At 29.8% G+C, this 15,169-nt stretch overlaps 4 protein-coding genes across 8 annotated transcripts in view; 2 read left to right on the top strand and 2 right to left on the bottom strand.

Moving 5' to 3' along the window:
- Nucleotides 1–476: 476 nt before the first annotated feature.
- On the bottom strand, nucleotides 477–2,718 carry LOC127064030 (formylglycine-generating enzyme). 2 transcript variants are annotated; one of them, XM_050994522.1, is made up of 5 exons: nucleotides 2,629–2,718; nucleotides 1,794–2,266; nucleotides 1,402–1,573; nucleotides 1,144–1,327; nucleotides 477–1,054 (listed from the first exon to the last, which is right to left on the bottom strand). In XM_050994522.1, the coding sequence occupies exons 2-5, from the start codon at nucleotides 2,164–2,166 to the stop codon at nucleotides 899–901; spliced, it is 885 nt and encodes a 294-aa protein (XP_050850479.1). In that variant the 5' UTR covers nucleotides 2,167–2,266; nucleotides 2,629–2,718; the 3' UTR covers nucleotides 477–898. The 2 variants fall into 2 exon arrangements, with proteins under 2 accessions (XP_050850479.1, XP_050850478.1); XM_050994521.1 differs by having other exon boundaries at nucleotides 1,794–2,684.
- An 83-nt stretch (nucleotides 2,719–2,801) lies between these two features.
- On the top strand, nucleotides 2,802–5,006 carry LOC127064031 (solute carrier family 35 member B1). 2 transcript variants are annotated; one of them, XM_050994524.1, is made up of 3 exons: nucleotides 2,802–3,030; nucleotides 3,193–3,374; nucleotides 3,463–5,006. In XM_050994524.1, the coding sequence occupies exons 1-3, from the start codon at nucleotides 2,961–2,963 to the stop codon at nucleotides 4,036–4,038; spliced, it is 828 nt and encodes a 275-aa protein (XP_050850481.1). In that variant the 5' UTR covers nucleotides 2,802–2,960; the 3' UTR covers nucleotides 4,039–5,006. The 2 variants fall into 2 exon arrangements, with proteins under 2 accessions (XP_050850481.1, XP_050850480.1); XM_050994523.1 differs by having other exon boundaries at nucleotides 2,803–3,374.
- Nucleotides 5,007–5,725: 719 nt separating this feature from the next.
- On the top strand, nucleotides 5,726–14,256 carry LOC127064026 (sodium/potassium/calcium exchanger 4-like). 2 transcript variants are annotated; one of them, XM_050994502.1, is made up of 6 exons: nucleotides 5,726–5,868; nucleotides 7,495–7,886; nucleotides 10,577–10,811; nucleotides 11,108–11,290; nucleotides 11,378–11,683; nucleotides 11,896–14,256. In XM_050994502.1, the coding sequence occupies exons 1-6, from the start codon at nucleotides 5,766–5,768 to the stop codon at nucleotides 12,213–12,215; spliced, it is 1,539 nt and encodes a 512-aa protein (XP_050850459.1). In that variant the 5' UTR covers nucleotides 5,726–5,765; the 3' UTR covers nucleotides 12,216–14,256. The 2 variants fall into 2 exon arrangements, with proteins under 2 accessions (XP_050850459.1, XP_050850458.1); XM_050994501.1 differs by having other exon boundaries at nucleotides 11,108–11,683.
- Nucleotides 8,373–15,169, bottom strand: part of LOC127064029 (voltage-gated potassium channel subunit beta-2) — a 22,860-nt gene continuing 16,063 nt past the window's right edge. For both annotated transcript variants that reach the window (XM_050994519.1, XM_050994520.1), the window contains one exon: nucleotides 8,373–15,169. This exon is cut by the window's right edge and continues 3,372 nt beyond it. The gene's annotated coding sequence lies outside the window, so the exon portion shown is untranslated.

Below are 15,169 nucleotides of genomic sequence, written 5' to 3'. Positions count from 1 at the left end.
TATTGATATTATAAAAAAAATATAAGATATCATTATTGAGATTCAATTATTGTTCATGGACATCTATAAGATATACAAAAGTTATATGAGATATAGGTTTAATGAAACATAATTAAAATACAAATATAATGAATAAATACTAAATTTGAGGAAACAATTAACTAAAGAATATCGATTGTTTTAAAAACTAATTAATAATAATGACAATTTTTTGTTCATATATTCATATCTTATTGTTAACATGTTTCTTTCTTCCGTTTTTGAATTCCAAATATAGATTTAATCTATAATATAATACTATAGATTATAATAGATTATGTGTGTTACTTTGTTTGTGTAACTGTAAACATAAATTAATTTAAACGTAAACATAAATATGATTGATTCTAAAATACAAATTTATTAAGACATTTTCAGGTATGAATGAATAATTTTTATGCCTAACTGTAATTTATTAATAAATTTCAGCTGTATAATTTTTGTTAGGTATGTTTTGCTAGAACAGGCAATTTTATTTTGTTTTTTATACATTTTACTTTTGTTTTTATACATTATATTTTTGCTTTGATACATTATGTTTTACTTTTATTTGTTATTTTGAGTTTGTTTTCCTTTTCCATTTAATTTTTTTGAATTTACTTTTTTTTAGTTTAATTTGTTTTAGTTTTCTTTTCTCAGTTTTTTTTCTATTTTAGTTTCATTGCTTTGACATGTTTAATAAAAAATAGAATATTGTTTTAGATTACATAAATCAATAATTAGTGAAAAAAACTTTGTTCCGAAGAATTTGTATTCGTAAACTTTATTCTCAGTGCAATGTTGAACATTATGATGTTTTTAATTAAAATATAATTATTTAATAAAATATAACATTCTTGGCAAAATGTTATTGTACATGTTATGCTGACATAGCACATCGAAAACCAAGATTTCCTGCAGATGTATCAGGAGTATTTTGACTACGTGCAGCACATCTATATCGATAACAATAGCTTTTGTGACACAGGTAGGAACCACCTTTCTTTACTTTGTCTGTTCCACTCAGTGGCCCTTTCTAAAATATTTAACAATTAACATTAAAAAAGTTCATATGAATAATAATCAAAATACAAGTAAAATTCATTCTAAATTATTATTACTCACAGGATCTTTTATTTGATCACTTGTATGCTTTGTAAACCACCAGTCTGATGTCCATTCCCAAACATTACCGACTACGTTATGTAATCCATATGAATTCTGTAAAAATTTGGTAATTGGAGCAGTACCAAGGTATCCATCTTCTTTTGTATTATTATATGGAAATTTTCCTTGCCAAATATTTGCTCTAAAAAAAAAAAATAAAATTTAAGTGTACATAACCATTCATATATTATTTTTAATTTAAGAATAGTCCAATACCTAAACTGTTCGTTAGGAGTTAATTTATTTCCCCAAGGAAATAATCTGTCTGATAATCCTCCTCTACATGCAACTTCCCATTCTGCCTCTGTTGGTAATCTTTTATCCAACCAACTACAATATGAGAATGCGTCATTCCAAGAAACATGAATGACTGGATGATCCATCCTGACTGAATATTAGTATGTTTTATATATATATATATATATATATATATATATATATATATATATATGTTATATATATTATATGTTATATATTGTATTTATGTTATATATTAATAAATAGTACACGTTGCACCATCATACAATAATATTTAAAATTCCAAATACAAAAAAAGCAAGCATAATAAACTCTATTGTATTATCTTATTTATGATTTGATAAACTTACTCATTATGTTTGACTTAGGTCCCTCAGGATGTTGCCATGTAGCACCTTTTACAGGTAGCCACCATGGTGCTTGAGCCACTGCTTCTTTTATTTCTTTCTTAACAAGATCTTCCAAAAGACCTTCAAAAACGAAAGAATCTCCAAATTTTTCTGCTTCTGTTTTATATCCAGTTAAACTCACAAATTCAGAGAAATCTTGATTACTAACTTCAAATTTGTCTATGTAGAAATCATCCAGTACAACTTCTCTTTTCGGTCCTTCACCATCCGCTACAAAAATTGGATTGTTTGTTCCTATTGAAAATGTACCACCATTTATCTTTACCATTTTTTCAATACTTTGTCTTTTTTTATTATCTCTTATTTCCAACATTTTAATATCATTCACCGAACATTGTTCTTGTTCATGTTGAGTAAAGTGTGATTGTCTATTTGCTTTACTTCCACAATGATCGCTTTCTTCATTAGAAAAACTAATTATAAACAATAAAAATGATATGATCCATAACACGATATACAGTAGATTAGACATATTTGATATTATAAAACGTAAAAATCGTGAGATATTGTGGTTACTTTCTCTTTAAAAAACAAAAAATAAATGTGCTTGTCTATTTGATTTTAGAGATATGTAATTTAATCAAACATCTGTGTCAAGAAAGTCTTTATCGTAGCTGTCACATAAAATGATATAATGTCGTATTCTAATTTAATGTCTAATTTCTGAAATATTTCAGAAATGTTTTCAAAATAAAATAATGAATAATTAGAATGAAAAATAAAATTGTATATTTCATCTAGAATTCATTTGATTTAAGTATATTTGCAGATTCACGTGTAGAATTGTGATGCCTGAAGAATGTTTGGATTTGAGGTTACCGCTATTACCAAACTAACTTCAAATCGTTATAGCTGTCGAATCTATCTTAAAATTTGTGTGTAGAGTGGCGCTGTACACGTTCATAGTCTTTTTCACCAACATACTTGTACATAGTCGGTAACAGTCGGTGGCGATTTGAACTGGTTATAACCTATCATTTAATGCCACGTATATTTACGTGTCATACTTGAAAGTTAAAATTTTGTGAGAGAAATAAGATATGGATATGACTATAATAGTATTTTAATGTTTAAGCTTATAAAATAATAAATAGTGAATTATATTCTATGACGATAGATGATTTATCGTGCGAGATGTCGAACAATCAACATTCCAAACTACTTATTTGTGCTGCCGGTATTTTCATATGTTACTTTTATTTTGGCATGCTACAAGAGAAGATAACGAGAGGTCAATATGGTGATGAGAAGAATAAAGAGAAATTTACTTATATGTTTGCTCTCGTTTTCACTCAATGTTTGGTTAATTACATGTTTGCTAAGATGATTTTATTAACAGTTATGAAACAGGGTGAAGATACAACACCTACATTATATTATGCTATTTCTTCTTTAACGTATCTGCTTGCTATGGTCTGTAGTAATATGGCTTTACAATTTGTAAGCTACCCAACTCAAGTGATAGGAAAATCTGGAAAACCGATACCTGTTATGGTGCTTGGTGTATTATTGGGCAACAAGGTGAAATAGTTTATCAATTTGTTTTAATTCAACTAATTCGAATCGAATTATTTCGAGTAATCTAAACAACAAATTCTTTTTTTTACAGGTATATCCAATCAGAAAGTATGTTTTTATATTTTTGATCGTGATTGGAGTTGCTTTATTTATGTATAAGGATGGAAGTACAAGTAAACAAATAGAAGGACAAACATGGTTTGGGGAGTTACTACTTTTGTTATCATTAACGATGGATGGATTAACAAGTGCTGTACAAGAACGTATGAGAGCAGAACATAAATCTAAATCTGGACATATGATGCTCAATATGAATCAATGGTCTGTTGTATTTAGTGGAATAGTGATCCTTATCTCTGGAGAATTGTTTGAATTTATTAAATTCTTACAACGTTATCCATCTACTATTTGGCATATCTCAACATTTTCTTTGGCCGGAGCATTTGGACAATATTTCATATTTTTAACAGTTGCTGAGTTTGGTCCATTACCATGTTCCATAATAACTACTACTAGAAAATTTTTCACTGTCTTAGGATCTATATTAATTTTTGGTAATAGTCTTTTACCTAGACAATGGATAAGTACATTAATAGTATTTGTGGGTTTATTTTTGGATTCTATGTATGGCAAAGATAAACCAAACAGAAAGGAAACAGTTAAATAATTATACTTTATGAACAGAAAGTAATCATTGTTCCTCAAGTATCTCATTTTATTCGATCTTTATTAGATTTCTTTAATATTGAGATACGTATAGAATGCCTTTTATCAAAGTACATTTTCTACTATGCCAATGGAATGAATTACTTTTTTATGTAGATACAAAGTATTGAAACAATTACGCAAAAAATGTATTTATAATATATGTCTGAGAGACTAATTATAATAACTAAAAATATTGTCTAAAAAACGTGAAATATTTTAAACGTCAATGGGACAGGCACAAATGCTAGATATTAGGAAATTCTTCCAAACATATACATTTTTTATATAAACAAATCATAAGATTATCACAAGATTATGAAATTCTTTTTATTTAGACTTTCTTTTATTTGTTTAAAGGAAAGGATTATAGAGATCATAATTTGTTATTAAAGATATGTTTATTTTCATTGATACGTACTTTTAAATATTGGTAGTTCTATACTATTATATTTATTTTATATGTCGGTGCTTATACATATATATAGAGTATAATTTTATGTAAAAAATAGTGTACCTTATATTAGATTTATTAATCTTTTTGCTCTCTTATATTTTTTCTCTTCCTTGAATATCTTCCTGACAGTTTAAAAGCAGACTAAAACACAAAAATTATGTAATGTAATTCAGAATGATGCAATGAAATATCCTAGCTACTGCATATATAGTAATATTCTTTGCACTGCATTGGTCTGATTAAATCTTATTCCTTTTATAAAGAAATAATAATGTCCTATATTGTAAACTATGATCTTCATAGTAATTTAAGAGAATATCAGAGTTGATGATACATATACCACGTATCGTTGAAATTAATTGCTGAAATACAATAAGATATAATTGTACAATACTAACATATATAAATGATATATACGTAAATGTAGATATTATGTTGCCAATCTTGGACAATATAAAACGATCTATCATTTCTATCCGATTTAGTTAATTACCTGTAAACGTTATCGATACTGAATTTTAACATTCCTTTGAGGGAATTTCCAAGTTTCAATCGACCGATTAAATTCTATGTGTCACAATTGTTTTTCTCTTTTTTCTTTCTTTTTTTTTCTGTGTCCTCGCATATATTATACATAAAGATCATAAAACATAATTATAGAACTAGAGAAATATATTTTAAATACGAAGATCTTCGCATTAGTAGTTCAAGGTTTAAAATGATCACGAAATTGCCAATGAATATCAAGATCAAGAATTAAGATAAGTAAGAGGGGTTCGTGGAGGGGCGTAAGGCGGGGAGGAAGTGGAAGGAGTACAGTAAAGTTAAGATAGGGGATAGAGTTGATTAAATAAAATAATCTATTCCGATCTCTTCAACTAACTACTAATACATACGAGAGAATCGATGATCAAAGTTATCTACGCGAATACTTTCGTATAATACGCGTATCCTATTTTGCAACGGTCGAATGACACACCGAAGATAAAGTTGTGCACGTACAAGAAAGCGGTAAGAAGGAGGGGGTAAGAGGGACTCGTAATCAGCTAAGTCTATCATAAATGCCGAAGCCGCTGCAGAAGAAGCAGTTTAGCGTAGGTAGTCACTTTAGTTGTCTTATGTCGGTGTCATCATTCGTAGTGTAAGATTAAAAAAGTAGACAACCAAGTATGTGTTGAATCGACAACGCGTCTCTTAAGGATTTATAACTTATATACGTAATTACGAGAGTTATGAACAACGGCTTGAAATTCTTCGTACTTTCTACCGTCATATTCGTCGGTTATTTATCCACGTGCTTGCAGTTAGTGCAAGCGCATCGTAACGATAATGCTGGTGAGTGTAATCGTTTGACGATCTTTGATCTTGAACTTTGTTTTCATCGATCTGTTTGAAAATGTTACAAAAGAAAAAGAAATATATATATATATATACATTGTATATAATAATAATAAATAAATAAATAAATAAATAATTATTAGATATTCCTTTTAATTTTTCAACGGATTTAAAGAATATTATTTAAAGTTAAGAATATATGTAGATATATACGTATATATATATCGATTGGAAGTCATTCATCATCATTCGAAGGAGGATCATCAATAAGTAAAAAAATTTGATCAAAAGCAATCATTATTATCATTGGTATTGGAATTTGTAGTTTCGGTATAATATTATTAAAGTACAAATATATGTATGTATATATGTACGCGCGCGCGCGTATATATATATATATGTAAACGTACATTGATCGGGAGTCATCGATCATTCGAAGAACGATCACCTGTTAGGTAGATGAAAAAATTCGATTAAGAGAAAGAGAGAGAGAGAGAGAGAGCAATCATTTTATTATTATTCTGATTGGAATTCATAGTTTCTTTAAACATCGACGTATATCGCGCGGGAAAATCCTATCAGAAGATAATTTTACTCCGTTGGTTATACTTTATTTCCTTTTTTTCTTCTTTCAACCTATTTGCTTCGCTAATAAGATCTTATTTGAATGCATACCTTTGAGGAAGTCGAAGAAGAATTTTCAAAAAAATGCGTCGTCTCTTTTCTTTCCCTAATTGTAAGGATAATTTTACATTCGACGCACTACGAAAGAGAAGAATAAAGCAAAGAGTTAATAATATTGCAAACAAAAGAAGGTAAAAAAAAGACATCTTGCCAAGTACACACATCTAGATCTTTGTGATTTTCAATTATTATTTCACGCGACAAATACGTGGAAAAAATATTATTGCAAAAGATAAAAAATTAGACAAACTTAGAACATCCAAACGAAGAACTTTTCCGTATCTTATTCGTGCGTGTGTATGTAAGATTATAACGTATCGATGCATTATTCAGGCGAATAGTTTAGCGTTTTGATCGTTATCTCCATCGTCTTCATATTTTATTAACAAGTTCTTTTCAATTAAAAGATCTACATCATATTTTAACAAATACATGATATCATTAATTTCTAATTACAAATAGTACAATAATTACACTAAAAAAAGTTAAATAAATAAATAAATAAGTTCAAATATAGGAAAAAACTTTTCTTTCACGTTAATTCAAGCAATAGTAGTAGAAAGATAATAATAACTTTTATAGCTCGAAGAGTTTTTTCTTAGAAATAATGATATTTATATATTATAACATCGTATTAGCATATAGTGGCTAAAAAAATATTAACCAACAACATGAATTATTTCGACGAAAATTTATTACGATGATAAAAAAACATTAATTCTAAACTCAACATGTAAAACCACGAATTCCATTTTTTTGTTGCTGTCAAACATTTTTATATATACTTACGTATTCTTTACGTCGATAAAAATTAATCCAAAGAGATGGTTGTATATAACAAGACGTATATAAGCATATATATATATATATATATATATATATATATATATATATATATATCAGATCATAACTTATCAAATACGTTACTGGTCGTTTTAGAACTGGTGATCAAGGAGATCGAGGAAAATCAGAAAAATTGTATGCCTCGTTCGATCAATGACTTCCCAAAAGACATCTTTACGCCGGAACAACGTGAAAAGGGGGCGGCTCTGCTACACGCATTCTTCGGCTTTTATTGCTTTTTATTGACTGCTTTCGTCTGTAACGATTATCTCTTACCAGCACTCGATTGCATCTGTTCGGGATTGAATATCTCAGCTGATGTTGCTGGTGCCACATTTCTTGCTACTGCCAGCTGTTTTCCCGAATTATTCGTCAGTGTCGTTGGTACCTTCTTAACTGAATCTGACCTTGGAGTTGGTACCGTAGTTGGTAGTGCAGTATTCAATACTTTTGCTACTACAGCCTGTGGAGCACTTTCAGCAATAAAAGTGAGTAGTGATCCAGATTTTTTTATATTTTTCTATCTTCTGCCTTTTTTCTCTTTGTGTATGTGCGTATGTGTGAGTGCGCTCGCGCGTGTGTGCGTGCGAGTGTGTGCGTATTCGTGTGAATATTTTCTATTTTTGTTTTTGTTTTTGTCATGATCAATTCGATTTAACTCGAATTAACAAGCCTATGTAATAAGAAGATAACATTAATAGTATTTTAGCGAAATAATTATATCTTATGAGTCGACTGAACTTCCAAACCGGTTAGACAAATCGCTTACTTATTCATTTCCCCCGATTCTGTTTACTCATTGCAATACTGCGATTATTATCCTTCGATCAATATGTATGTGATTAGATGATCGATTTTTCATGTTCGTTCATCGACAGCAAATAAAAGCTATGATAGGATTTCCCGTTTAAAGAGTTATAAAGACAAATGGGGATTTTTGATGAATAATTTAGGATAATCATAGATCGATGAAAATCTTACGAATCATTGTTTATTATAAAATAATCGTTATTGTATACTCATTGTTTCTTTTGTATGTGAAGTTTTATTTTTTCTTTTTTATCTCTTCCTCTTCGCATTGAAATCTTTGAAGGTCATGCACGTGCCTTAATTTTATATAATGTGACAGTAAAGGACGTTCATTATAGTTTTAAAATATTTAAAGAAAATGCAATTTAGAATGTGTTTTTTAAATAGTTGACCTCTATTTATCATCTAATTAACATTGTCTTCGTAGTGTGCTAAGATAAGAAATAATGCTAGTAACTAAAGTACATAATATATACTTAAGGTTATCGATGTATACGATATGTATAAAAGCTATATATTCGAGCATATGCGTTCATAGAAATGTACGTATACAAAAGTTATATAATCTAATAATATATTATTTAATATGATCTAATAAAATATTATCTATTATATATATATATATATATATATATATATATATATATATATTTCTGTCCAATTTTCGACCAAATTTTATCACATAAGTTTTCACCGACAAAATTGTATGATATTAATCCGTATTCGTAATTAATTCTTTTATTTCTTTTTCTTTCTTTTTAATTCGCGATTAAAAGTTAAAGCAAAAAATAAATCGATTAACTTTTGATTATTCAAGATATCGAAAAATACACGTGTCGTATTGTCTTTCAACGATCAATATTTTTTCGACAAGTGAGTCCGATATCTCTTCGTGAGATCAAATATAGTATTATTAACAAAATAAGTACCTGCTTCTTTGTCGTCGTATCACCATTTAATCGAACTCGAAATTTAATCGATTCAACAATACCTCGGATAAAAAATAACTTTGCTTGAGAATATTACGTCGTTGACGTCAAGCGCAGGTATTATTTAAAATTTCAATAATCAATTCATTAAAGAAGAAAAAGAAAAAAGGAAGAGAAATCTAATATAGCTGCGTATCTTCATGATTAGAACTATCAACTAGTTGTAATTAAGCAAGATACGTAAATACATACATACATACATTCATAGATACATACATATATACATACCTCCTTCTTCTTTGTTGACTGTGTAATTTTCAGAATGATGATGACGATATATGTACGTACGTTGTACAATTTATACGATTATACGCTAATATAAAAAATAAAAAGAGAGAGAAAAAGAAAATGAAATTTGAATAGAGAGAGAGAGAGAGAGAGAGAGAGAGAGAGAGAGAGAGAGAGAGAGAGAGAGAGAGAGAGAGAGAGAGAGAGAGAGGATGGGGTTAGAAATATTCAAGTTCTTTCTATCTTAGTCAAAATCTTTCTTTATTGCATACGAACGGATTCGAAAGAATGTAGTTGATAAAGTTTAAACGGCGCTAGTGGATAATCGATATTCAATTATCGTAGGTAAATCTTATTTTATCATATCTTTTATTACTACACGTTAGAAGAGAGCCGTGCTAAGATAATCATCCACGACGACCACAAGGACGACGATGGTCGACATCGTGCGTGTTACATTATTATTATTGCTCCGAGACGATAATAAATCCGACGAAACGAATTCGTGACTCTAACATCTAACGATTCGAGCGTTATATCTCTAACAAGATAGGACGAGGAGGAGCGCGGCGATAGGGAATATTATTTAAAAACCGGGAAACGATTTTTTTCTTCTTTTCTTTTTTTTCTTTTCTTTTTGTTGTTTTTATTGTTATTATTTATGTTTCCTTTTTCTTTTACTCCCTTCCTTTTTTCTTTCTTTCTATGTTATTACTTGTTTTTTCTTTTTTTCTCCGTCTCAGAACGATCATTCGCTGACACTCGTGACATTCGTAAGGAACATGCAAAGTGCATATAATTTTTTATCATCGTGGCAGAAAATGCAATATGCCTTTTGTTTCTTCTTTTTTATTTTTTTTTTATTTCCCTTTTTTGTTCTTTGTTTTTGTTTTTTTCCCATTATTATCGACAACAAGGCTTTTTATCGTCACGAAAATCACGTCTATCGGATCGAATCGCACCCCGAGAGAACATGATTTTTCGTTAGGTTACTTGTGATCCTGATTGATTTCTTTTTACAAATCACGTATATATACATATAAATATATATATATATATATATATATATATATATATATATGTATATGTATATATATGTGTGTTATCAGAATCCCACAATTAAAGTTTTTTTTTTTGCAAATCTTCAACAGGGTATACAGCTAGAATGGCAAATACTGTCGCGCGATTGCATAATCTACGTGATATCCGTTGGTTCGTTGGTATTGGTTATGTGGGACGGCCTGATCACCTGGTACGAAGCAACAATCTTCATGGTATTGTTCGTTGGTTATTTGGTCCTTCTGTTCAGTGGCGAAGGGATCACACGTTGGTATAAGAAGATCAAACATCTTTGTTGGAACGGTACCGAATTTTCGGAAGAAAGTGGTAAGTTTCATACTTGCATTGATTTTATCTCTCTCTATCTCTATCTCTATCTCTCTCTCTTTATTCTTTATTATTATTATTATTATTATTGTTGTTGTTGTTGTTGTTGTTGGTGTTGTCGTTGTTGTTGTTGTTGTTGTTGTTGTTGTTGTTGTTGTTGTTGTTGTTGTTATTGTTGTTGTTGTTGTTGTTGTTGTTGTTGTTGTTGAATTTCTTCTCGTCTATCTATTATCGGAAACATGACGGAAAATAAATAAGAAAATTCCATGTGGCATAATTAATTTTCTTATTGTTAGTGACTTCAAAGCCGACGACCGATCCTATGGTGCACGGTATGTACAAGCCATATGTTCACGGTGAACTAATTGCCGAATACAGGAAAAAGAGCATCACGAAGATGGCCGAAATTAAATCGACTAATAAGAATTTCGAGGAACCACTGGAGAATAACGAGGAATTGGTCGATTATGTTGAACCAGGTAGGTTTAGGACAATGATGTTTAATTGTAATTCTTTCAAATTTTTTTGTCATCTTATCTATTTCCTTTCAATATTTCTTTTTTCAGATACGCCGTTCGTTTTACCGAAAGGTAATTCACTAATGAAGTTATGGTTTTACTTTACCTGGCCTTTAAGGATCTCCCTATTTGTCACCATACCAGACACCAGATATAAAAGATTTCGTTCGTGGTACCTTTTAACTTTTTTCATTTGTACCATGTGGATCGTAGTATCATCTTATATGGTATCTTGGATGATGACAGTCGTCGGGGACACCATGGGAATCCCTGATTCCGTTATGGGTATAACGTTTCTATCGGCTGGTGGTAACATGCCCGAGCTTGTTTCGATCGTTATCCTTTCCAGACAAGGTAAGTAACAAGGACGATTAAATTTTCTTTTTTTTTTCTCTTTTTTTTTACTCTTTGTTATCTCTATATTTTTTTTATTTTTATCTCACTCGCATTATTATCTTGCTCAATAAATCATAATAAATGTTAACAATCAAATTCTCAATCGTTCGGTCACTATCTTCTCCGTTTTAATCTTTTTTGTCTTTCTTTTTCTTTTTTATACTTTCAAGGTAATGGTGACATGGCAATGAGCAACACGTTGGGTGCTAATACTCTTGATATTCTTCTGTGTTTGGGTCTACCATGGCTGATAAAAACTTTAATGTCGGGCAAAGACGTCGAAATCGTATCCGGTGCTCTCTCTTATAGTGTCTTATCAATAATCATTTGCGTTATATGCTTCTACTCGGTCACAGCTTTTTACAAATTTAAGCTGAACAAAAAAGTTGGCGCCGTTTGTCTTGTAATGTACGCAATATTTCTTATATTTGCTATATCGGTTGAATTGAACGTATTCTTTCACGTTAATTGGCCGATGTGCGATCGATAGTCGAAGATCGAATTTATCGACAATCGTCGTAACGTTCTCGAATATGTTATGATACAAAAATATGCGCAAAGTCGAAATGAGAGTAAGAGAGAGAAAGAGAGAGAATAGGAGAGAAAGAGAGAGGGAGAAAGAGAGAAAAAAGAATGAAAAAGAATAAGAGAAAAACAAAGTGACAGAGAGAGAGAGAGAGAGAGAGAGAGAGAGAGAGAGAGAGAGAGAGAGAGAGAGAGAGAGATAATAAAAAAAGACAGGAAAGCAACCAAATAATTATTTATACGTATAGTATGTGTGTGTACATTTGATTGAAATAAAGGATAACGAATAATACTCATGTCGTGTAAACTTGATAGGGAGCAATTAAATTTCTAGCTTATTTTTAAATCAATATATAATTTAGATATAAAGAGAATAGGAGAGGAAAAAATAAGAAAATAAAAAAATTAAAGAGAAAAGAAAAAAAAATAAAAGGAGAAAGAGAAGCATGACATATATGATCGCAAGACTTGATTCGAATTTTTCTCTGCATTGCGAACAATATTAATACTACGTTTAAAAATTATTGATCGACGAACTCGAAACATAATATCAACATTGAATGTATCATGTGATACCCTCTCGAGAAGGACGAAATGGGTTTTTGTTTTAAGAAAATCGTTCGTTTTTTCTAATAGAACAATAAAAAATTTTTCTTTATATCTGTCGAGCTTCATCCATGTGAACAGATATATTCATAATGGTGAACAGAATAAATTCAAGCAGATGAAATTGTTTTTTTTTTATTTTTAGTAATAGCTTCTTTACTATTTTAAGTATTAATAAAAAAATAAATAAATAAATAAATAAATGTACACAAAATATGAAAAAGAAAAGTGTGTATGTGTGTAAGAGAGGGAGAGAGAGAAAGTGAATATAGGATGACGAAAAAAAAACTCGTCAAAATTATTGAAGGAACCCATGTCATTCGGCATATATAGCTCTTTTAAAAATAAATCGTTAAGTGAATCAATCAAACGATTCTGTCATTAAGAAGAATAATGAATACACCCGATTCGGTTTTCATGATAATAAAGAGTATTTTTATTATTTCATAAACAATGACAATGAAGAAGGGAATAGTTATCTTCACGCGGACATAAATGAGAGAGAGAGAGTGAGAGAGAGGGCAAAAGGTGAGATGGAAGAGAGAGGGAGAGAAAGAGAGAGAGATGGAGAAAGGTAAGGTGGAAGAGAGAAAAATAAGAAAATTCTTTTAATATTCGATATATGTATGTGAATAAATATATATATGTCGTAGGTATCAACTTTGTGTCTAGAGAGTAATGGTGTGTGTGTGTGTGTGTGTATGAATGTATGTATGTATGTATGTATGAATTATTAAATTCGTATAGGAAGGGCGCAATTGATTGATTAATGTACGAACGAGATTACGAGGATTATTATAAAAATGTGCTTTTATAAAGCGAGAAAAAAAAAATTAATAAAAAGATAAAAAGAGAGAGAGAGAGAGAAAGAGGGAAAGAGAAATAGATAGAGAGAGAATGAGATAAAAAATAGTAAAACATGCGAAATTTTGAGAAATCGATAAAATTTTTGTAAGATTTGTTTATATCCATTCGATGAACTTTTCTTCTTTCTTTTTTCTGTAAGATCCTTCTCTTTGTTTTGTGTTTTCTATATTACTTTTTTCTTGCTTCCTCTCCCTCCCCCCTTTCAATACTTCGCCATATTATTCTCGCGTTCGATGGAAGAGTTCATCGAAGGAGTGTTAAAAACTATATAAAATAGAGGAACATTGACGTGTAAATGACGGACATTATATATACATACATATGTATGTAAGTATAAAAAAGTATAATGATGATACTTTAAAGATAAAGCAATGTTAGCACACGTGTCGTGTTTGTTTATCTCTTTCTTCTTTTTTCCTTTTTTTTTAGCAATATCATCTAAACAACGTGTACGTATACGCATATTGTGTATATACATACATAAGTACTTACACACACACACACACACACACACACACACACACACACACACACACACACAAAATGCACAAAACTATCGCAATTTTTTCAAGTGTAATTTTCATCTATTAGCAAGCAAAGCAGGCAAAATGTAGATGTCGTGTTTGTTGATCTCTTTCTTCTTTTTTTCTTTTTTTTTTAGCAATATCATATAAACAACGTGTACGTATATGCATATTGTGTGTATATACATACATAAGTACTTACACACACACACACACAAAATGCACAAAACTACCGCAATTTTTTCAAGTGTAATTTTTATCTATCAGCAGGCAAAGCAGGCAAAATATACATGTATGTATATATGAACTACCTCTCTTTTCAAAGGCAAAAATATATTTAAAATATTAACAAACTTATTTCCTCCTTCTCTTGTTTCATCTTCTTTTTGTGTTTTTTATAAGACTCTTCAAGACGGAATAGTTCGTCTCCATTAATTTCTTCCTTTTTTCTCTTTTTCCATTTCTTTTTGTTTTAATTTCTTTCATAATTTACGTACACATTTATTATTTATTACTTCTAGAGAATCGTTATAAGAGAAACTTAACTGTATTCAAAGATCTACTTTAATCTAATTAATAGAATTTGGACGAAAGTAACGTGGTATTGTTAATTATTGTTCGCTCCTCTTCCTTCTTTATTCTCATTACTCATTAATTGTTTCTTTCTCCTTTTTTCTTATATCATAAATCTTTTTGTTTCTGTCGTTTACAAACTAGACTCTTCTCCTACTCTCCTCTTTCTTTTTCTTTTCATCCTCTTTAATATCGTCCTATCTTTAACGATTAAGTTGAGAAAAATTTGAATTATCGAAAGCTCATGTTTTATTCCTTTTAACTTAATAATTGTTGTCCTTGTGTACTACATATATATGACGTACGTATGGAATAATGAACGAGACTTAACTTGGTCCTAATTATTTTT

This window comes from Vespula vulgaris, chromosome 5 (assembly GCF_905475345.1).
Source record: "Vespula vulgaris chromosome 5, iyVesVulg1.1, whole genome shotgun sequence".
Classification (NCBI taxonomy): Eukaryota; Metazoa; Arthropoda; class Insecta; order Hymenoptera; family Vespidae; genus Vespula; species Vespula vulgaris.
The sequence above is the reverse complement of the archived record's forward strand: the minus strand, read 5'-3'. Positions and strand labels throughout refer to the sequence as shown.